The sequence below is a fragment of the Gallinula chloropus genome (genome assembly GCF_964237585.1).
Source record: "Gallinula chloropus genome assembly, chromosome: 2".
Taxonomy (NCBI): Eukaryota; Metazoa; Chordata; class Aves; order Gruiformes; family Rallidae; genus Gallinula; species Gallinula chloropus.
Window position 1 is genome coordinate 160705736 of NC_140086.1, and position 24646 is coordinate 160730381.

At 42.0% G+C, this 24646-nt stretch overlaps 1 protein-coding gene across 1 annotated transcript in view; it reads right to left on the reverse strand.

Moving 5' to 3' along the window:
• OBSCN (obscurin, cytoskeletal calmodulin and titin-interacting RhoGEF) overlaps nt 1–24646 on the reverse strand; it is a gene marked incomplete at its 5' end in the record, with an annotated part of 199183 nt that overhangs the window by 34949 nt on the left and 139588 nt on the right. The window contains 8 exon segments of the mRNA XM_084260922.1: nt 15036–15141; nt 16037–16166; nt 16751–16853; nt 17099–17266; nt 18648–18761; nt 20250–20427; nt 21941–22099; nt 23749–23913. Of these exon segments, the coding sequence (XP_084117048.1) occupies nt 15036–15141; nt 16037–16166; nt 16751–16853; nt 17099–17266; nt 18648–18761; nt 20250–20427; nt 21941–22099; nt 23749–23913 (1123 nt within the window).

Sequence of the window (24646 nt, forward strand, 5' to 3'; positions counted from 1 at the left end):
TGTGGCAGTGACACAGTTGTGATGGGCAGCCTGTTTCCCAATTCTAAAGTCCCAGGCATGAAACCTTTAGCTCCACGTCTCCTTCAGCCAATAACCAGGGATACAAGACTGACACTTATTTTGAAGTTCTAATGCAGCTTCAGAGAAGGACCCAAGAGGATGAGAATTTTTCAGGTTATTGATTATGGAGGTCATAGAATCGTAGAATCATAGAATGGTCTGGGTTGGAAGGGACCCCAAAGATCACAGTTACAACCCCGTGCCATAGGCAGGGACACCAACCTCCAGCCCTGGTTCTACACAAAGTTGCCCAGGGCTCCATAAAAACAAGTTCTTTGACTTCAACACTTGAGAAACTGTCCATGAAAAAAAAGAGCTAGAGTCCAACTGCATTAATGTTCTTGGGTTACAACCCAGATCCTACAGAAGTCCTGCTGAAGGGGAAGTAGATGAGCTGATGGGGTCTCAAGTACCATGAACAGAGAAGAACAGAAACCCAGAAGTTCAGTGACAGCTGACGCAAGACATTTATTGATATAAACTCAGCATCTAACAGCACATCTTGCATTTGATGTTTTGGTGGTTTTTTTTTTTCCTTTTGTATCTCAAGCAAACTGAAGTTTCCACTTTATTAATAACCATTTACCTGCAGGAATTAGAGTAAAACCTCTGTATTAAAATTTTTAATTACAGCTGCATGTTTTCATCTACAGGAAATAAACCCCCACACATCTCATTAGTTTTCTACACAGTTTAATCACTTACAAGCATAATTTTTAACCTCAAGGAACATATTTTGAAAATACATGTAATGAACTTCTCATAGACCTTTCACTTTTTTAAAGAGAGTCCTGCATAGCATTTTAAAAATCCCTTTAAATTGATTCTCTTTTGCTGAAATTTCAAAAGAAAATGTAAACAGCTCTTAATTGCTTTGGGCTAATGAATCAAAGTATAGTTCTTCTGTAATCATCTGAATTGCAACTTTTCAGCATCTTTAGAAATGCCTGAGCATCAACCACAACAGGAGGAAACCTTCACATTACTTTACACTTCTTTATCATCATTTTTCTGGCGAATCTTTTCTTTTTAAAGACTAACACAGGGCAGATTCTTTCCTCAGCGGTATCTCTGCAAATCCAAATCAAATCCACTTCTGTCTGTGGCATTATTCCAGACTGATACTGGAATAACTGAGATCAGAATCAGACCCAATAAAAAAAAGAAATATTTTCAGTTTTGGAAGCATTTTTTTCTGTTCTAGGCCTGTTACTTTCCAGTATAAAGTGCAATATATGAAAAGAAGCACTAATAAGTATTCGCTGTGTTGCTTAATTATAAACCAAACAATATAAACGAAGGAGATGTTATAAAAAAATGGAAGAGTAACCTAAAAGAGCCTTGATTTCTATCACCACCTGTGATCGCTGGGAAAGCATCCTATTTCATGAGGGTAGTGCACATGGTCTTACACGTTACAACTTGTTTGGATAGTGGAAGGGAAAGGCTGTGAAATCAGTACGTTCAGTTTTGTCAGCACAAGATCAAGGGCAGCCCCAGAAGGACAGAATAATGTACCCTTTTCTACAAGCACCTTAGGTGAATTTAGTCCCTGTTAGCAGGAGTATTGCCAGGACTCCAGAACAAGCTGCACAATCTTGCCTAGCCAGGAAACAGAGACAACACATCAACATTTCCAAGGTGAAAACTCGCCCAATCCTCTCTCTTCAGGCTAGTTAGAAATTCATCTGTGTCTGAGCATTTCTGGTTTCCCCACACCATCTAAATCCAACATTTTCTATTGCAACAGTGCTACTCAACTCAGCTGGGACAAGGTGTTGGGACTCTTCTCCCCACATCTCTGTCAGATAGTGATGGACTATTGCTGGTCCTACTGAGATGAGTGCCAAACTCTAGCTGACTTCAATGGGGACCAATACTTGGGCTTATGAGCTCAATTCTTTCCAGGAATGAGCAACTAATTGGAGGTCTGTGCAACATTCATTATTGGTGAAGCCAATAGGAATGGGCCACACTCAGTGCATCTTAGCCTTCCCCTTGCAAACAGCACTCCTGCTGCAAAGCTCCAGAGCAACTCAACAGAAGGCAGTATCTCCATGAGACAGCTCAACATACATGGCTAGAGTAATACAGTGCAATGGCAGCTGGCAGGGCTTCCAAGCAGCCAAATCCATTTTGAGCAAACGTGTTTTTCAATCATGGTAAAAGTCTCTTTTCTTTCTTTTTTTACTTTCTTTTTTTCTTTTTTTTTCTTTTAAAGCTGTCTTTGAGATCCTGCTGCTTTGCTCAGTGGTGAGTTCCTCTTGGCACATATAGAAGACATTATCCATCAATCTGTTACCAGTAATGTTTCACCACTGGTATGTAGAAGAGACCAAATATTTTTCCAGTAATATTGATTGACCAAGACCACATTTGTGGTTCTTGGTATGAGTAAGTGTTTGATTATAGATGTAGAAGTAATTTTGTGCAGCACTGTAACCTGTTGCTGCGCAGTAAGTAATCTATGTTTTTAAAAGACATGGATTATAAATCCACTCTACTTGAATGCAGAAAAAATGAAACCTACATCTCTAGACCACTAGGAAGTGGACTTTAAAATAGCAGTCATAAAAAGATGGTCTGTTTACTCAAAGCAGAAGAGAACAATGAAATCATTGCTTCCTCAGGTCAGTGGGATTTTCACCACTGGCTTTAGTTGACGCTTCTTGATGCTTCTTGTTAAGATTACAATCAAGTTAAGATTTCAACCAAAAGGTCTGAGCAGCTCGTTGCATCTCTAGTAAATGCAATATTTTCTATAGGTTTCATTCCGTGGCAGAAGTTGAAAATAATGCAACCAGACTCTGCATGTGGAAAAGTTTAGGAACAACTTTTGATAGAGCTAATTGGTGTCACAAGTGTACAGCAGAGTCAAAGCAGTGTGAAGCTTCATGACCTTTGGGCATATACAGTAACAGGAGGTTAACTGGAAACAGTTCTCCTATCTTGGGTTACTGAAGGATGCTGAAAAGTTTAGATACTTTCACAGTCTTGCCACACCAGAATGCACAAATTGGCACGAAATAATTTTTAAGTTCATGGACAAAAAAAATGCACTTATTCATTTTAATTTCTGTCATAGGCTGGAGAATCAGGCTTTTCCTAAACCTACCATCACTGCTCTGCTATGGAATGATAAATGTTCACCTTGATCAAAGCTTTTAAAATTGCAAACTGTTCTGACAGACATGTTCCCTTTAAGACTGGAAAAGCTTGACATACCATTTTTAAATGTGTTTTCCTCAAAGGAGTTCCCTCCTACATGTTACCTTGTAATCTTTGCCACCGATTCCCCTCACCTACAAACATTTTGATTAGATTTTTTTTTTCTAAAAACTCTGCTTTCTTTTGTCTTGAAAATGACGCTTGCCTCTCCTCAGCTTTGGGAGAGGTCTTCTGTGCTGATGTGCAAGGTTACAGGCTCGCCAACAGTCCCATAGTTGAGGGTTCTTGTGGAAACTTCAGTTTTAAAGCTCGACTGTCCGTTGTCTGCTGAGCGCTGGACTTCAGTGCAGAAAGATGGTTTCACTGTGAAGGAAGGACCAGGAGAAGCTGCTGCTGCCGCTGCGTGTACTCCGGGCGCCACTCCCATGCAGGTATCACTCACATGGAAAGAGATGTTTGAGGTGCCTACAGCCTGCACACCGGTTACTCTAGATGCTGACATGAACATGCTGCCAGGGACATGCTCCTCAAACTGGCTGAAAAATGTCTGCCTGGGTTTGGAGACGACAGGTCTCACCAGGTTCAGCAGCACTGGCTTCCCAATCGTTGGCTCGTTAATCTCTGTCTGGAGCACAGAGATCTCGCAGGGTTTCTCTGCTGTGGGGGTCTGATCATTGCACCCATAGGTCTCTCCTTCTTCAGGAACATAATCTTCAAGATCCTCCAGAGTTAATACTTTGCCATTGTGGGTTAAGATTTTACGGTCCCGGGTGCTAATGTCATCTGTCTGCAGTTCCTCTGGTTCATCAACTATAATGACATTATCCTCTTCTGGAAGGACCTCTTGCATTACTTCAGGAAGACCCTCTTCAACAGGCCAAGACACATCTAATTCATCTTCCTCTTCCATAACCTCTGGACTTGCTGGTGAGAACAGAAGTCCATGCTGGTCTGCAGCAGCTGTTTCAAAACTGAAGACCAAAGGCTCACCCCCGCAGGCAAGCAGAGGTGAAGTGACATCTGGCCTGTAGTGAGCACTTGTGTCCTGTGGGAAGCTTTTCCCTTCAGTTCCATAATCCATCAGTGAATTATTTCGTAGCTGGTCGGACCCACATGGGGAGCTTCTGTCTTCACTGCTGACTTGAGGTACTTCCTGCTCAGTTGTGTACACCAGTGGCTGGATATCACCTTCAGAGAGGCTGTCATTAGGCAAAGATTTGGACTGTTCCACCAATTTATTGTTGGAGTTGTTTGTGTTTGGATCATCTTCTGGGGAATGCCTAGGCCTCGAGCTGGGAAAAGTGAATGTCAGCATCCCTGAGTCATCTTTTTCTTGTTTTCCTGGGGAAGACCCTCTTTTCCTTGCAGGTTTTGGCGATTTTTTGACCTTGAATTCAATTATTTCTTCCACTTCGACCCATTTGGGCTTTTTCTCTTCCACCTTGGACTCTATGATGACGCCTCTAGCTGCTGCTCCTTGCCTGTCCTCTGGTTCCGTGACAAAGAGCATGGGAACTGCAGACTTTGGTGTTGCCTCTTGCTCATGTCTGTGAAGAGGCTGCCTCATCTTTGAAACAAAAACTGGCTCTGGAGTTGGCTCCGCTCTTGGGGAGCGGGAAGGCGAATGACCTGAAGCAGATCGTGCAGGAGAAACCCTTCCCCTTTGCCTTGGGCTCTTCACCACAGTTGTTATCGTTTCCTCTCTGATGACAGAAAGGGTTGGAATGGAGTTGGCAGGAAGACGAGACTTTTTGGGGAGCCACACTCCATCAGCACATGCCAGTGTGGGTCAAGGTGCTGCAATGGGGTTAGTTGTGTGAGCATTCCAGCTTTCGGTGAAGCGTGTCATACTGGAAGGGATACACAGGCAATGCACACACCCAACATGCCCATCAGCACAGACTGTCTGATGCAGGGAAATCCTCAGTGCCCTTTACCCCAGGTGGACTCTATATTCTAGCTCCATCAACCTCCTTGAGTGCATGAACACACAGTGAGTATGTTCTGCTGAGAAATGCTCTTCTGGATGCTGCTGTATTTCATGTGCTGGTGTTGACCACCTCAAATGTTACTTTTGAACCCATATAGCAATTTCACCCAAGGACTTTAAACACTCAAGGGGTTTAAACTTTTCCCAAGTATCCTTGGCTAAAATCCTGGCTTCATCAAACTCAATAGCAAAATGCCCTTTATCATGGTCATGTCAGCACCTTCTCTTTGTGATGTACAATCTATCTCAATTTTCTTTATTAAAAACTCTTTTTAATCTGAATTTTTCACATGCAGAACAGTTACATTAAAAGGTCATTAAGCATTTGGAGACCAGGAAAAGAGAGAACATCCCCTGTGCAAGTCCTCTATGCCAAAATGTACTTAAATTTTACTCTTCATACTATCATTATTGCAGCCACAGCTTGATCCTGCTACTATCAATTGACATAAGACTATGAAACCAATCTGGGATGCAGGATTATGATTTCTCAGCATATTTCTCCTGACCTTACTTTATATTTTTTGACATATCCAAAGCAGTTGGGACTTTTCAGCATCCCTGTATAAATACACAGCTTTGCATCAAAACAATCTTCTCCTCCCAGGCCAGGACGAACTTTGACTTTAAATAAGCTACAGGTGAAATTGGATCAAATTGATTTAAAACCTGGGGCCAGGAACACTTAAACCCAAGCCTCAAGCTCTTTATTTAAGCCTTTAACATGCAGTTTCTCCTGCAGATTTTTCAGTGGCATTTCTTACATGGAAAAACTTGAAGGTAAAGATTGTGTTTGCTTAGCACAAGGAAGCTAATGCTCTACAGGGGAGGTAGCTGGTTGAAGGGAACCAACAGGAAAAGCTCATTGTGTTTCTGTGTTGAGATGCTATCTCCACTTCCAAGCAGGGAGATAAACCCTCCCAAAATAATGGAAGGGTAAAGGGAAAGGCCTGAACTGGGATTATGAATCATTCATTCCTTTCTTTCTCCTCCCCAGCCTCTAGACATAATCACATAGGGCTGAACATCCCCAGCTCTGCTCTCCAGCCATCTCTGGCTTTTGCACTGAGATGCAGAGAAGGGTGCAAAGTGTCCTTGTGAAAGGAGAGCCCGTTTCTCCAATTGCATTTGTCCAACCATCATGGAAGACTAAGACTAATGCTCTTAGTTATATTGTAGCCTTTACTATCTACTGGGTTTAGTTTTGGGGAGACTGGCATTGCCTTCTCCCATGGAGATCAGATTTCTTTTCACCATCCATCTCTCTCATTGAGGATGTGGTGAAGTCCAAGATGAGATCAACTACAGCAAGATTTCTTTTCTCCCAGAGCACCCTCTCTTCTCCTCCTCATTTCCACTGCTTTACTCTTTCCCCCTTGCTTTCTATTAACTTGCAATAGAGTTTTAAGGTCTATGCAAAGCCTTCCTAATGGCCACGGTGCCAATTCTAGATAAAGATGAGAATGAATCCATGTGTGCTGACAGTAAACTTTGCCCATTGCTAGGTTAAAAAACTGCTTTGGCTCTGAGATTGGCATATAGAGACATTGTCCAATCCCATATATAAATTCTCTGTTATTTTCTACACTAGTAGTTTCAAAACTGCTTCTGTTCCTCAGCTCACTGTACACTAAGGAGAGCTGGAATATGCCCTTAGTGAGTTGTTCCCAAACTTTACCCCATCACTATCCCAATTCCAGCTGAGTTCAACTCTAACAAGCTCCTGACTGCATCAATGAGCAAAAGGAGGGGAACTTCTGACATCCTGCTCACAAATGTTCCAATTCCCTTGGGGCTGCAGCCTTTAATTTAGGAATCACTTCTTGAGCTGTCCAAAGAAATAGTTTATGGAGTTTAAATGTCAGAAATTTAGAAACCAGCTTAACTGATGGTATTTTGTATAGTCTAATGTAATTTAATCAACAAATATAAATCTGCTGATGGTGATCTAATACCATGATGGAAAAAGGAGAGGTATAAAATAGAAGCACCTCTCCAGGTGATTTAAAGGCGCAGAGATGTAGATAGATGAGATTTATTAAGCTTTAGAAACTCTGTGTCTGAGTGATTCCTACCTCCTCACAACTTCTCTGAGCATTTCTAAGCAAGATATCAAAAAATATTTCTCTGGTTAGCTACCCCACTGGTATCTGGACCCTGCCCCTTACAACATGGGTAGAAACACCTTCTATTTCTGGTCTTTGCAGGGCAAAAAAAGTCTAAGGATTGATGAGGTGAAGATAGAAGGGCAAAGGCAGAACCCCTTCCTTTGGGTGGGGTGGAAGCTCTTCCTATAAGCCTCTGGCTCCAAATAGTTAAGAGCATTTAAGAAAATTTAAGAAAATTTAAGAAAAAATAAGAAGAGATATGAGAGGTGAGCAACTCTTAACTGTATTTTAGTTGTCATTCACACATCCTCTTCAACATCCAACAAAATAAGTCAACTTTAACATCGTGTCCAAATCAAAGATGGATTTTGGCACTAGTACAACTCTTGAGGGAATGCACTCCCCCAAAATATCCACTGTATAGTTGCCTACTACCATTAGGAGCTGATTTGAACAGCTTGGAGGTGCTCTGAAGTTCCTACCACAGAAGGACAATGTCCCCCTTCCAGCACATGAAACAGTTTTATTATGCATTTTTTTAACAACAATTAAAACCAAGAATATATATTAAGATTTTAATGGCTGATGAGCTTCTGGTCCACATATGACTGGGTTTGGTGCAATTATAGGCACCTGATATAAACCAGGCTCAGAGTATCCCAAAAGACCAACTCATTATCAGAACAAAATTTCATATGAGGAATATAGAGACAGAAAGAGATAAGAGTGTACATCCTCCTGCTGCTTCATCATAAAAGTCTTTCCAGAAGAATTTAAATTAGAAAGCCAGAAGAAATCCCTGTAAGCCATGAGGTATTTGTTAAATTCATACACTTTCTTCAAGCAGCCTGTTCCCAGAGCTAGTTTCTTTTCAGAAAGAAAAGACTCAACCTTCTTGAGCTCTTGTGCAACTCTGGCAGGATTATCAGAGAGAATAACCTGAGTTGGAAGGGACCCATAAGGGTCATCAAATCCAACTCCACATATTATATTATTATCTAACACCAGAGCTCCTATTTTTTTTTTTTTAAGGGATAATAAGATGGTTTTTGTTTTTTTTTCCCTGGTGGTCACTTTGCATAGCACAGAATACCATGAGATCTGGTGGGATGGGAATGAACACACTTGCATGGCCAATAAACACAGGCTTGTTATTGGATCATGCATAAGCAGCAAGGCAAAACACAAATGTTACCCAAAAAAAAATCAAATTAAAAAAAAAAATAATCAGCACTTACATGATGATGGTTTTCTTGGGCACTTTAGTCTCTTGTTCAGTGACTACAAAGAAAACAGTATGAACAGCATGGGGTTAAAGAAAGGCAAAAGCTGAAATGATTAAATTAACTTTGCTCAGTTAATCAAAATAAACTGGAGTGGAAAAAAAAATACAACTGCACCATCCCATCCATGCTTTCTGTGGTTATTTCCAGCATTATCTTTAGTGTTTCTGACCAAGAATGAGAATTCAGGGTGCTCTCTGAACAGTGAATGATTTAGCTTGGAAATGAAATATTTTGTGGAGAACAATATTACAAAATCTGTGTATTCTACCATGAGATTCTGACATTTTTTGTTTGGCAGGTCAAGGATAGAAAATAAGCTCCTGGGGGTGTTTTGTTTTCTTCTTTTTTGTTGTTGTTGTTGTTTGGTTTGGTTTGGGTTTCCTCTCCCTAGAATAAGCTAGTGATGATGTGAGAAACCTGAAAAATCCTGGAGACCTGAAATTCTTTAAACTCTGATCTTACTTATTAGAGAAACTTTCCCCAAACACTGAGCAGTCCCCAAGTTTTTATGAACTAGCTGCAAAATCCAAGCTGATAACAATGAAAACTAAAATCATTATCATCAGTACAGAAAATCAGCATAATGAAACACCCCTAGGAAACCCAAGAGAGCCCTGTAATACCCCTACATCTCTGCCATAGACCTGATCCTTACTCTGTAACAAACTAGAGGCTGTTGATGCATGTCAAGATCAAGAGAAAAGTCATGATTTAATGATTTTCCAAGTATTTCTTAAAGTTGACAATTTTAAAAATAAGAAAAATACCATTTGAAGAGCTAATTGAGATATTGTAATTTTTTTGGCAGTTTCCCATCCTATCATCTGCCTGGATAAAATTGAGCCACTGTTTGAACCAGACTGTTTTGAACACACTCTGAACTGCTGAACCTATTTGAGATGTAGAAAAAAACCACCAAGCCCCACTTCTTATTTAGTAAACTAGTAAAGTGCCTAAAAAAAAAAAACAACCCTAAAACAACCCCTAAATTTAATGTCAAAGTTATTTTTCCAGCAATTGTTTTTCAATCTTCCAGCCAGCCTATAATAAATAAGCTCTGGCAAGTTTTAGTTAGTACAATTGAAAGTGAACTGCAACTTAAAAATAGGTCTATAAAATCACCAACACTTCTTGCCCAGGGAACTTGTAGTGTCTGTGCTATTTGTTGAACAGTTTATGATTAGTGCTGACATTTCCAATAGTGACCCAAAACTGCACTGACTGAAAATGGAAAAAAAAAATAAATTTACAATATTAGATGGAATAGTTTAACCTAATTTTCCTTTCACTTAAGTTCTAAGGGCTCTCTTCTGCTGCTAGGGAAAACAACAAATGCCACCATAATGCAAAATAATTCTGTGCACATGATGGTGTTAATATCTGACCTAGAGCTCTTGATTTTCTTGGCAGAGTCTCATCTCCTGATTTATTTATGAAAAAATATGGAATAATTTCCGACAGAGTCAAAGGAGTTACTGCAGAATTAGGTGGGTTTGAACAAAATCTGTTTGGAAATTAGCATTTATAGCTTACTGGGTAAGCAAAGGGCAAAATTCTTTGCAAATGTTTATCTCTGGACACAGTTGCAATTTCATTGTTTTCCTGTTCTTAGTTCATGTTTTCAGAATAATTTGAATTATTTGTGAATGGTGGAATGATAATTATAAAGATTATAAAGATAATTTTATATAATATATAAGGTATTATATAAATATTATAACAATAATTATCATATGATAGTTATGAAGATAATCTGGGTGCTCAGATAGCATTTATTGCACCCAGGTTAGAAGTTTTAACTGAATGTTTAAACCCTCAAATCAATATTGTGCATTTTTTATGTAACTTTTAGAAAAAAATCTCATCAAGTAATATCATGAGACTAATCCACGAGCAGCAAGAAACTCAGTTCTGATGTAAACGAATTAATTGGACTATACACCTAACCATAGTTGGTTTATACAGTTGTTTTAACAACCATATTTATATGATAAACATGGGTTTAATGAATTTTTGAGGCTTCATCTCTCAATTTCTGTAAGAGGGGGTCTCTTTACTGTTTGCTCTATTAATATCTGTCCTTGCAGTCCTCCCAAATGACATCACTACAGTATTTCTATATGTGGCAGATGTCAAAGGGACTCAGTATTTGGGAGTTCAGCTGGCCTGGGCTGAGAAACCTGCACTTGGCATACAGTACATGGGTGCTGATGACTTCCAGCTTAGTACCTGATGTATCAACTGTATATGTGCTCCCGAGACACGGTGTGCGAGGGGATTTAAGGACTCCTATAGGAAGGATAGAACCACATGAAAGTAGGATGAGAGAATTTGGGTTTCTTCTTTTATTTTTGTTTGGTTTTGGTTTTCCCCCAAGAGGAAAAAGAAAAAAAAAATCATCTGCATCCGTTTTAGCACCGGATTTATCATTTCAACTTGTTCAACAGCGTTTTAGGAAGACAGCTTTGCAAAGCAGGAGCCCCTGATAAGCAGGTTAAAAGCTGTAAGCATTAGGGATCAGCCAGTGCTTCTGTAGGACTAGAGTCCTCTCTGGTTAATGCGTTAAATCATCGACTTACAGGTGATGAAACATTTAGGGTAAGCCAGCTCTTGTTGCTCTGAATGGATGGGAAGTGGCTTATGGCCTTTGTTACAAACTTCAAGTCTGCTTTCCCCACTCAGAGAAGCATGAACCTGTTTCTCCTGCACAGTGCACGCTGCTGGCAGGAGTGCTGCTCTGCTTTCAGCCCTCTTCTGCTACCCTGAGGAGATTACTCTGCAACAGGGGATGCACAGATCTGACCTGACCTGCTACAGCTAAGCTTGAAATGAGCAATTCGTGGACATAGCACTGTTTCCTAAATTGTGGGAATGAAATGCAAGTGTTTTGAACCCTCTAAAAAGAAACCCCAAACCCCAAACCAAGCTCCACTCCTGCAGCGACTGAGGTGGTTGTAACAACAGACTGAGAAGGTTGTAAGGATGGACTATGCTCACTTGCACTGAAAAACATGGGACCAGCCCAAAAACGAGACTAAACAATGATGACAACAGAGCAAAAATCACAAGATAAACAACCTAACCATCACCCCAAACAGGGACTTTACAAAGGTCCAGGGGACAAACTCTATTCCCTATTTCTTCAGTGAAAAGATGGCACTAAGAGATCTAATGATCCTCTGTGTTTTGAAGTGCTCCTCAAAAGCCTCAATCACTAGCTTTTCCCTGCTGAGTGGGTATCACCAAACAAGGCAACTAAATAACCTGCCCAAAGGTCTACATGAGATCTAAGGCAAGACTATGAAGAAGATCACGTTGCCTGACTGTAGCTGCACTGGGCAATTTCTTTATGGCTTTGCTTGTCTCCACTTCTGCAGCTAATTCCTTCCCTTACACTCAACTATCTCATCATATGTCCTAGACCTGTTGGTCCAGGTGAGAATGCAACACCTTTCAAAACCACTGGGCTTTGTTTTTTCTTTAAAAAATGAGCGAGTTAGTGAGCCTGGGATGAATGAATTGCAATAGTGACACGTTAAAAAGGGGTGGCAGGGAGCCCAGATCTGCCGTGCGTAGGTTAAGCAGCAAGGTGCAAAGCAGACAGTCAACTTGAAGTCAAAGAGAAGGATCTTCTTTTGGCTAAGATGGGTTTGTGGGGTTTTTACAGTGTCTAAAATTCTTCCAATATCCAGAGAAAAGGGCTTTTTCTAAAGCAACCCTCCATTGACTTCACTGCATGGTGACCAAGTGTAGCTGAAGGCAGATCTCAGCCTTTCAGGCTTGCAGCCCAAGCTGTGGGTGCTCACAAGGGGACCCCTTAGTTCAGTGGTTTTCCATCCTTTTTCAATTTGGTCCTTCCAATGGATCAGCAAGTTCCCATAGTGTGAATTTAAATAGAACGACAAGAAGATTGCTTTTCAGACCCGTGGACTGTGGACCATCACTGACTGCGGGTCAGGGCTTGCAAACCACTGTACTAAAGGCATCCCAGGTTGTGACAGTAGGTTTGGTTCAGTACAAAACACAGTATGGAAAGGCAGGAGGATAAAAACTGTAATAGTTCCAACTAAAGCCCCCTGGGTGCCTCAGAAGACTCTGGGAATGGTCATTTCTCAGAAACAACGATAAATCAGGTAAAACTTATTCCCACCACACAGGTGAGCTAGGAAACAGACACAGTAGCTGTTTACTGTTGTAGCAGTACCACACAGCAGTAATGTTGTCCTCTTGCTGAAGTTACAAATAATCCCCTTTTCACAAATGGAAAGGACTGTAAGGATGGAAAGAGAAAGCCTTCACAAGATCCATCTGTCCTCCAGTTCTTTGCCAGATGAACCTGAGTTTTCCATAGGAAGATCAAGGCTGGTTATTGATTCTCAAGAAAGAAACAAACTCCCTCCTTGGTCAAGTGCATTATGCCAACTGCATCCCTGATGCAATTCTGCTCAGAACAGTCCTCTTGCTCCATGGATGAGCCTGCTCTTTGCTCCACTGGCCTGAAGCAGCTCTTTCTCCCTGGAGGTGACTCATGGATCTATTTCCTTCCCCTATTATCAAGTTCAGGCAATGGCACGTCACAGATCAAAAGCTGTTTCATAACATTTCTGATGCTTCCAGGCAAACTCCAATTATATTTCTTCAACCAAACCCATAAAATGTTTTTATTTGTGGCTGCAGGAATAACAGCACGTGAGTAATTCGGGGCTGAACATGTACATTTGCAACCCTGAGAGCTGAGCAGTGTTCCCCTGGCTGTTTTACACCCCTTGTTTGTTTTGATAACATCATCTGCCTTGCTACAAGGGAACTTCATCAAGATACACCATCCTGACAGTGATTTGTTTGTGTTCTTCTGCATCCTGCACACCACTTGGTTTTTCTTTCCTTGGGGCATAGCAAGGACAAAGCATTCAATTATCTCAAGGTTTATCCTGCTGAAACAATTCTCCCTCTAATGCCTTTGAATGAGTTGATGGTACTCTGGACCACAAGGAAAGCAAGCATAGAAACAAGACAAGCAAGTGCATAGATATTAATCTTAACAGCCTATTGTGTCTGAATCCTCTTGACATAATAAGATCACATTAATGTTTACAGAGGACTGGCCTGAAGGTCCATCCAGACCAGGAAGGACCCTGTTTTAGACAGGACCAAGAGCAGAGACCTATGGAAAATGATGAAATAAAAAATTAAATGAATACAACTGGAGTACCATGTTCCCTGATATCTCTCTAGACTCCAGACATTGGCTGTGCAGCAGCCTCTTGACTCAGAATGCCTTTGTATTTGTTGTCACTGGCATGTTGATAATACCAATATCTCCTCTCAAAAGCACACTGAACCCCTGTTATTGTCACAAGACAATGTGAGAACACTGAAGATGAGGAAAGAAGGTCCCACAGCTGTTGGAAAACCTCTGGCTTTTTTTGACCATGTCTCCACTAACCACATTTGGGACAGCCCTCTGACACTAAGGTTCACTGCCATGGAATGACCCATGCCTATCTTAGTCCTCTATCTTACCCTACAAACCAGTAAACTATCCATTATCTACTACAAATAGTCCCTTGGTTATATTATCTCCTGACTCTGCTGGGACCTGTTTGACAGAGGCAGCACTGCTGGCCCATGCTCAGCCAGCTAAGAAAACTTCTAAGAAGCATGAACAACCAGTTTCCTACACTAGGACAGGTCCCTTAGGTAGATGTAGCCACTGATCTCAATTCAGTTGTCCCAGGCTTAAAGCAAGCCTAACACACTGCTTGTGGAAATCCCTTTAATAAAGAAGTAACTGTAGGCAGTCACATCCTAAAGGTCTTAAAGAGATGTGCTGTTGGATGGCTACCACACCCTGCCAGTTCAGGTGAAACATGAAGAGAAAAACAAAAGGGAACAGACTCTATGACTGTGTGATGCCTGAATGGTCCTAGAGAATGGATGAACCAATATTGCTCTGGGTATACAGCTGCCAATTCTGCTTTCTTAAGTCATTCCAGATGGTCTTCAGTGGCATTTTGAAATGACCACAGTATGCTTGCAGCTTTAGTTACTGGCCCCTGCTTTTTCTCAGCAGTATGTAACTCATGTACTGCCAGGCTGACACGTTTTCAAGTATTCCAACAGGAATAGAAACAATTGCATTGTGCTAGTGGTGGTGTGACATACCCTTCATTTGCTTCTCCTTTTTCATATAATGCTTCTGTGGACATTATATGATGAAGTTGATTTGCCAGGTTTGGAAATCAACAGATGGTGATGGGTATAGAGCTGAGCTGCAGTATACCCATGCACATCTCAGTAGACATACAGATAACGTGTACACCAACGATCAACATGGATAAGATGGCAACTCTATTCCGTCCTCAATGAGATGGCTTTAGGGTAAATGACTGACATACTTACAGAGCTGGGCAAGGGTCATACCTTCTATGGTAATGGCTTGGTCTCCTCTCCTCTCCTGGGTCAGGGCGGCAGCACTGTGGTGGTAAAGTTCTGCTCCACTTTTTGCAGACCCTAATCTGTTCACCAGCTAAAGAGAATCATGCAGTGCCAAATGAAACCCAGGATGCCTTTGCAGAGTAACACCTTCCTATACATTACAAATTCATCACAATTACCCAACAAAAGGAATGGATGAAGATGTGACCCCCAAACCAAAGCCAGAGCTTGAACGAACACATTGCTGCTCAGCAGAGTTGATGGTGATGCTTCACCTCAAATGACTCAACCAGACAAGCCATGACACATCAGCTAACTTAGTTATTTGCAGACTGCTCTGCAGCCTGTGTCTTGCTCTTGAGGTATCTCTGTCTCTACCAACAGGCACAGATTCCTGCTGCATGGCATTTAAGTGCTAAAGAGGGTGGGTTTTTTCACTTATTATCCATTAATCAACTGAGTCTTAGTCATGGGAACTCTGGACCTTGAGATCTTAGCTAATGGCAAATGCAAGGTAATGTGATTTTGCTAAGATACTTCTACATATGCTTGCTAAATAAACAGGAATTTCACTAGTTTACACTTCCAATTAGATTTCTCTCTCTTGGCTTTGGACTGTTTGTAGCAGCATGAATCTGTTCTAAATGAAAGAACATTTTAAGATGGTCCAGAAACAAAACATCATGTCAGAACGGTCCTAAACTTTCTGAGAGGTACCTCCAGAGATCTGGACTGAATTTAAACTACAGAACAAGCTCACTCAATATTTGATTGGCCAAATTCTCAGATCAGATTATTCTGAAGCTTTTGAATGTACAGAATCCAGATCTCATTCAGGAGAACCTGACTTTGTATAACTTCTTTGATATGGCATGAGGCAGCAATTGGTCACCCATGATTCTCATGCAATGGATCCCACCCAATAAAACGATTTTTCCTACCTATGTCATGTCAGACAACAGATCTTTAAATCTCTCTGAACTTACCTCACATTCATAATGTCCCATATCTTCATTGGAAGGGTTCTTGACCACCAGGACTATCATGCCACTCCGTGGTTCACTGAAGGTCTGGTATTTTATTGTGTCCTTCAACAGTAGACCATCTTTGTACCACCTGCATGTGGAAAACACAGAGTATAAACCAGGGAAAAATACACAGCATGAAGAATTCCCCAGCTCACCGATCTATCCATCAGACCTGTTGGCAAACAACTCCAGAGCCAACCATTAGGCAAAAGTTTGGAACCTGGAAAAATGGGTCTATAGGTGGGTAGATCACAGGTTGATGCTGAACTGCACAGCTTTATGAGCTTCTTCTCAAAAAAAAATGTCATGTGGGCCAAAGGGCTTTTAACCATGCAAAGCTATACTGAGCTTTTAGTCAGAACACCCCAGACTGGTTGCTGATAAAACAAAATCCAGGGAGTTTAAAGGAGCAATACAATGTTGGCAGAGAATTACATCTGATACAGCTTGATGACAGGTATCAGTAGGTATTTCTTTTCAGATGCTGGCTAGAACAGATTGCTGAGAATGTCAGGGATGTTCAGGTTGGAAGGAGCCAGCATGGGGATGAGTTTAAGGTTTAAGACACAGAGAAGAAAGGGTCATAATCTTGAAAGATAGGGCAGGAGACTCTTCTCACTATGCAAAACTGGAAAACAGGATTTTTTTTCCAGTGTGACATGAAGAACTGACCTGATTTGAGGCCTGGGTGCTCCTTCAATAGTACAGGTGAATTGAGCATCTTCACCCTCCACAAAATAAGCGTTTCTAACCTTGTTCACAAACCGTGGTGGCACTGCAAAGCAAGGATAAACACAGCTAGTAGCTGGAAACATGAAGAGGTACAAAGGGTGTGTCCCTGGCCAGATAATTCTCATGATGTCTGTGCACAAGACAACTGAATACACCTCTACAACAAATATTCTTTTTAAAGTATTATCCAGTAGAAGTTACACAGGACTTCTGGAATCTCTCAGGATTCAGGGTTAAGGTATTACAGACCAGACCCCTTTAAAGCAATGCATCTGAGCAGGACTTTACCTTGAACAAGTATCTTTCCTAAGGTACTGGCGTTTCCAGCAGGACTGGAAGCAAAGCACATGTACTGTCCTGAGTCAACACCTGTTAGGTTGTCCAAGATCAACGTGCAGGAACCGTCGGGATCTTCTATTATAATGTGATGGGGATCCACCTCCACAGGCTTTCCATCTGAAGGATAAAGGGGGAAAAGTCTTTGTAAATAGTTTACTATCAATTAGATTTTCACCACTGGAATTCCATCCAACCTTTTGGCCCTCTTGGCCAAGAACTGTAGTTGCTATATTGCAGGTGATGTTGGTAGTTAAGGAGTAACCTTTTCCTCCAGCTTCCTCCAAAATATCCTCTGGGCAAAGCACTGTTGAGGGTCCTCAGACATCATGGAGGTTGGACTTGACCTTAAAGGTCTTTTCCAACCTTGTAATTTTGTGATTCTGTGATCATCAACTGTCATTTAAAAGTTAAATTCTCCCAGAGCACGTGCTGTGCAGTTGCAGCTCTGGTTTGCTAGCCAAAGGAACACCTCTAAAGTGACTGCAATAATTCAGACCAGAACTTTACAAGGCATGAATTTAAAGCAAAGCTGTTTCTTCTGCAATATGACAATGCTGAGGAAAAGAGTATGCCCACACACAGCTGCTTGAGCTGTAACATGGAAACATCTGAGCCAGTTCAAGTCATTCATTTACTAGGAGCTGTCTAACTGCCACAAGATGTGGATTCATATGGGCTAATAAGCAAACCTGAAAATGCAGAGTTGAATAGTTTACAGGAAGATCTACGTCACTTAGGATGTTTAGTTTATCTTAAAAGCTTAAAAAGCCAACTTTAAGAGTAGATGGGTGTCCCAGTTTCAGCTAGGATAGAGTTTTCTTTCTACCAGTTGGTGTAATGTTGCCTGGGATTTAGGATGAGAGCAATGCTGGCAACACCCTCATGTTTTTAGTTGTTGCCAAGCAGCCAAGGACTGTTCAGTTGTTCATGCTGCCCTGCTAAGGAGGAGGAGGAGGAGGGAAGCAGCCAGGAAGCTGGGAGGGGACACAGCCAGGACAGATGATCCAACTTGGCCAAAGAGGGTATTCCATGCCAATTATGTCATGCTCAGCATAAAGGGTGTGTGTGTGTGTGTGTGTGGTGTTGGGGCAGAGCAGCACTTGGCTCCAGGGCACACAGGTTTTTTGGGATTGTCCAGCTTCAGGAAGGCTCAGAGCTGTACGGTCTGAGTTGTGTGGTTCAGTGAGAAACATGTACCAGCAGTTCTGTGTATTTTGCTATAAAATTCCTATTATTGGTATTTCTACTGTCCCAGTAAACTATCCATATCCCAACCCACAAGGTTTGCTTTTGTTTTTTTTTCCTTTTCCCTTCTCCCTCTTCCCCTCACCCCAGAGAGAGCAGCTGCGTGGTGCTCAGCTCCTGGCTGGGGGCAACACCACAACAAGGGGTATCTCTGGGTGGTCAGCTGTTAAGATTTCCCACTAACCCAGTAGCACAGAACAATATAGATGGAGAAGGAAATTGGAGGATGCATTTCAGGACTCGCTGCTCCTACCTTTGTACCAGGTGACTGATGGCTTGGGAGCTCCTGTGACTTTGCAAGCCAGCTTGACTGTCTCTCCCAGCTCAGCTGTACAGTCTGCCAGTTCTTCCTCAAAGTCTGGAGGTACTGGAATATCAGAATAAGCAGGTTAGTCTGGGGGAGGAAGGCCTTGTCCTTAGGATGGCTGATGCAAAGTAACATAAGAATAGAGATAATATTGGGAAAGCTGAACAGGAACTTTAGCAGCCACATGACATGATGTCCTTGCTTACCTGAGACTCAACTCAATTCTGTCAAATGTCTGTTGTTGGCTATAAAGATGGGCAATAAACAAGCAGACCAAAAAACATAAAAGCCTGTACTGCTGATCTGGAAAGATTATAGACCATGTTTTTAATAAGAACATCCATTATTCAGACACCACACAGCTGTCACAGTTAAGATAAATCCCCAATTAAAATGCATCCTTGATATCCAAACTGGTATTCTGCTGGTCTCCATAAAATAAATTCTATGTTTTGTTAGGAGAATTTAATTTTTTATTACTACCACATGAAGCTATGCAAAAATCCACTGATAGTCTTCCAACAGCTGACTAAAAGCACAAAAATAAAATTGCCAGGCTTGTTTTCAGTGTTTATACACTAAAAGATGTCAAATCTCCTTACTCTGTAAAGGACACCATTTCTAGCAGGCACTTAGAAATGGTACAATCTTGTGGAGAGAAAACTGGTGGAACCTCAAATCACAGTGAGGACAAGGTGGCCTGAATGACAAGGTTCAAAGGAAAGCCATATACCCAGATCCAGAAATGTAAACCATAAGTTGAATTGAGGATACAAGTACCCAATAAAGTCACAGGGAGGTTTATACTGGTGTGAGTAGGACTCTAGGTCAGGTCCTGAGACTACTTTTCCCATGGGAGTATGATGCTCTTCATGCAGTGGGCCAGGGTCTCTTTGTGCTTTCTGTTGTCATCTACCTTTTTGCCATTCCTGTCAGATCAACTTCATCTCTAGTGCCAGCTCTGCAATTTGGTTTTTAATAAGTTTCAATAACTTGTTTCTTTTCTGCAGTGAGGCACATTTTCTGGGCTATTTTACTGGAAGAGAACATCCTCTGCTTATTGACAAAAATATATGAAGACAAGGAACTGAGCAACCACTTCAGTCTCTGAGGCTGATCCTCCATCAAAAAAGCCACACATCTGTCAAAACATCCAGGGTTAGCCAGCTCTTCTTAGCTCATCAACCTGTATTTTCCACATTTAGGTCATGGACAGCAAAGAGTTATTAGAAAGTTAGCCATTTTCTCTGCTATTGCCCCAAAACCTATACAGATCCTGTCATGGAAACTTAATCACTTCAGTGATATACAGTCTCGGTGTCCTTTGAGGTAAATGGGTAGAGTCAAACACCACCAACCCATCCTGATAAAGATGCCATAACCAGCTCAGGTGGAGGACACACCAGGAGGAAAGGAAAACCTCCGACTCTGGTTCAGTTTAAGAGGTGGCAAATGGTTTATTTCCCTCTTTTGCTAATCTTCCTGAAGCAGGGACACCACTCAAGAAAAAGAACCTAGGAGTTTTGGGCTGTCTTGGGCCATACTCACTCCAGACAGGCTCGCTGATCCGCTGCTGTATGCCACAGATGTCCTTCACCCAGGAGTTCTTGATATTCACCGTCCGTGCCTGAAGGAGGTACTTGCGGACCAAATCTTCCCGCTCATGCCAGATCTCAAACGCCCGGTCATCCCCTTCCACAAGGTCGTTCACATCTATATTGTTCAGCTGTGTGACAGAAGGGTGAGAAAGTCAACAGAGATCCTGTGTTCTCAGGGCCACCAAGATGATGAAGGGAGTGGAACACCTTCCTTGTGAGGAGAGGCTGAGGGAGCTGGGCCTCTTTAGCTTGGAGAAGAGGAGACTGAGGGGTGACCTCATTAATGTCTATAAATATATAAAGGGGAGTCTATAAATATGTAAAGGGGAGTCAGGAGGATGGAGCCAGGCTCTTCTCAGTGATGGCCAGCAACAGGACAAGGGGCAACGGGTGCAAGCTGGAGCAGAGGAAGTTCCATGGGTATATAAGGAGAAACTTATTCAGTGTGAGGGTGACACAGCATTGGGACAGGCTGCCCAGAGAGGTTGTGGGGTCTCCTTCTCTGAAGACATTCAAACCTCTCCTGGATGCATTCCTGTGTGATTTAGTCTAGGTGATCCTGCTCTGGCAGAGGGATTGGACTAAATAATCTTTCGAGGTCCCTTCCAACTCCTGAAGTTCTGTTATTCTGTGAAGAATTTCAGCCAGAACATTTTTATGAAACAGAACCATCTTCCATTGAGATTTGAAATGGAAAAAACAATTAAACACCAGGAATTCTTCTGCTGCCTATGTGTGCCCTCTTCAGTGGACATGAGTTGTGCCATTCCCATTAAAGCTATATATATAAAGCTATAAAGTATACTTGACTTTCTGGTTACCAGACATTTTCCTGGGAGTAATTCCCACATTTCAGGAAAACAACATCCAACATTAAAGGCTATCCCAAGTGTGGCTCACACTGCCCATACAGTGCAGCACTATTGGCCCCAGGAACAGCACAATTAGGGGCAACATGAAAAGAAATTACAGAGCAGGCACACTCTGGACAAGCATCCCTTTTTTCTTTCTTGGGAAATATGATCTGTCCATGAAAACCAATGAGAATAGAGATAAGAACTTTCAGAAGACCTTGACTGGGGTTGATCAAGAACCCCATGGGTTTATTGGTTGTTTTTTACTGGAGTTGAGCATCTACTGCCTTGGGAAAACCGGAGCTCTGAATGTCTGAAGATAAGCTGGTCAAATCCTCTGAATTTTTAATTTCTTAACAGGATTTCGTAACAGGAAAGAACATAACCAGCAGAGAGAACCACTGGGAGAGCAGCACATGACTAAACCAGGATTTCCTCCAACTTACTGCCAACATTGAAGACTGACACCACCAAAGATCTACAAATGCTAGCAAATACTGTAGACAGCAAAATTCACATTGATAGCTCATAGTTGTGCAGTTAACTCAATGAGGTGGCAGAGATGAATAAACAATTGTAAATGGAAAAATCCACCCATACTACTGATGGTTTCCAACGGGTTTTGGGATAGGCAAAGATTCTACTTGTGCTTCAAAGAGTTTCAGAAGCAAAGGAACAGCTAAAAAGGATTAGTCCAATGTCCCATTTTAGATAACTAGAAGCCGGATGTAAATGAGAAGTCCTCAATGACAGAGAAGTGCTCTAGGTGAGGATAGAATGACCAGACCTTCATGATGTTCTTGAAGATGTAGCTGTAGGTGTCTGTCTTTGTGTCTCGCTTTGGCTTGCAGATCACAATATAATTTTTGAAGAGGAAGACATGTCTTTTGTGTCCTTTCCATGCCATTCTAGCTCCTGGAGCTCCTTCCCACACAATGAAGTGGCCCTGATAGGAAATAGAAGGAAAAAGCACGTAGTGATAAATCTGGGATAATTACCATGATGATGTCTCACCATCATTTTTCAGTGACAAATAACAAATGTTTACTGTTCTGTCATCATCCTATGCATCTCTTTTTTATCACAGCACAGCAGATTGTTTCTAAGGCTAAAGGTGATGCATCAGACTGAGTACCAACAGGGGTGAAAAGAGTGCTTGTCATTACTTTGACCTTTAAATGGCACTCTTTGAGGTCAGAAAAACACAGAGCTCCTGTCAAGCAGGCATACTCCACCAGTACTAATGTCAATGGAAAATTAAACCTAGTGTGTTATGCAGACATGTGCATTCACTTGGTCTCCTCACCAGAGCAGGACATCCATGTCACATACCTCAGATACTGACATGGGTTCCCCCTGGCATCACTGGGGAGAAGTACATGGACCTGAGGTGTGGTTCACTGGACTTCCATTTTTTGGGGAGTGGGAGGGATGTCTAATTGTGGATAGATTAATCTCCACCAGAGTATCTCACTATCACTATGATTTAGCCTTACAACTCCAATCAGCAATATATTGCTATTCCCATGAAAGATACAGGATACAAACAGGCAGAGTAGCCAACTTGCCCAACATGACACAGTAAGTCCACAGAGAAACAAGAATTTCATTAAGGATGTTGAAAGTCCTAGACTAGTGTCCCAGTAGCTGGGCCACCTGTGCTCCTAAAACACACATGATTCATGATATGGGTCTGGAAGAGCATAGAGGTCTTCTGGAGTTATGATCAGTCATGGGAGAACATCCATAAATTCATCTAGTGTTTTCATATGGAGCATACACAATGTATACTATGCTACCTTGTACTGACATCCCATCAATGGGCTTTTCAAAAGGATTGTGACAAATGAAAGCATGTAGATTGTAAAGGCCCAGTGACCTTCTAACCCTCGAGGACCTTATCACCACCTAAAACTACCTGAAGGGAGGTTGTAGAGAGGTGGGTGATGGACTCTTCAGCCAGGTGGCAGAAGATAGAACAAGGGGAAATGGCCTCAAACTGTGCCAGGGCAGGGACAGATTGGATATTAGAAAAAAATGTTTTACTGAAAGAGTTGTCAGGGCTGGAACAGGCTGCCCAGGGATGTGGCTGAGTCACCTTCCCTGGATGTGTTCAAAAAAAGGGTAGATGAGGTACTCAGGGATATGGTTTAGCTTAGGATGGGAATGGTTGGACTTGATGATGTTCAAAGGTCTCTTCCAACCTTATGATTCTGGGATTCTGTGAATCTACAGGAAAACCCACTGACACCAGTAATTTCAGGAGCTGGTCCATGTAGCTTGGCAATATTAAAAGAGGAGGAGGAAAAACCAAAAGGCTTTAAAATCATGTGAGGGCCCAGAACAAATCTGCTCCTGTTTGATGAGAGAGCTGGAAAGGGAAATAACCATGTTCTGTGTGAGTTGCTCCATAGGCACCTATGGTCTAGCACTTGAAACCTTAATCAAAGCAGGAGACCCATCTCTCTGCACAGTAAGAAAGGCAATTAAGCAAATGCTCTCTTCCAGGTATGATTTCTAAAGGAGCTTCTTCTACGCCCTAAAGCTCCTTAGAGATTAGTGAAGGCACACATCAGACTAAGAAATTCCACTTACCTGTCGGATGGGTTCCCCAAGGCTTTCCAAAGTCCCTGGATAATTCTCAATGAGTGAGACATGGAGGTTGTTTTCTGCTCTTCGGGTGAGTGCAGACACGATGGCATAAGCCTGCTCCAGCAAAGTGCAGTTCTGGCTGCTTCTTGCTTTGTTTCGGATTAACTCCTGTAGGTAAATGAAGAAAATGTTACTGGGGAGCAGGAAAGTTTCTAAATATCTGTTCCAGCTCTTTCATCTGAGCAATGGAAGAGGAGGCTGAGGGGAGACCTTATCACTGCTTACAACTATCTGACAGGAGGGTGCAGAGAGGTGGGTGATGGTCTCTTCAGCCAGGGGACAGGAGATGGGACAAGGGGAAATGGGCTCAAACTGCACCAGGGCAGGGTCAGATCAGATGTTAGGGAAAAGTTCTTCACCAAAAGGGGTATCAGGAGGTGGAACAGGCTGCCCAGAGGCGGGGGTTGAGTCTCCGACCCTGGGTGTGTTTAACAGATGGGTAGATGAGGTGCTCAGGGATATGGTTTAGCATAGGATGGGAACAGTTGGACTCAATGATCTTAAAGGTCTTTTCCAACCTTGTGAGTCTGTGTAATTCTGTGATTGTCAGGTGTATTCCTGATTCTACATAATCTAAGAAAAGATCTTCTCAGTGTTTTCAAGTCAGAGTTAAAACACCCTTAGTTGGAAAGTTTCCCCATCTCCATAGTTACACCTCCTGGCTGACTTTATTCTCCCACTTGTAACTCCACACAAGTTGTGCTCTCATGGAGCACATCTATATTTCACCCTGTGATTCTCTGAACTTTCATCCCATTCTTTCACCACGTGCTGCTACCAAAGTCTCGTCTTTCCTACCCATTTTGCAGCCTTAATGACCAAAAATCTGGCTTTTCCTTCC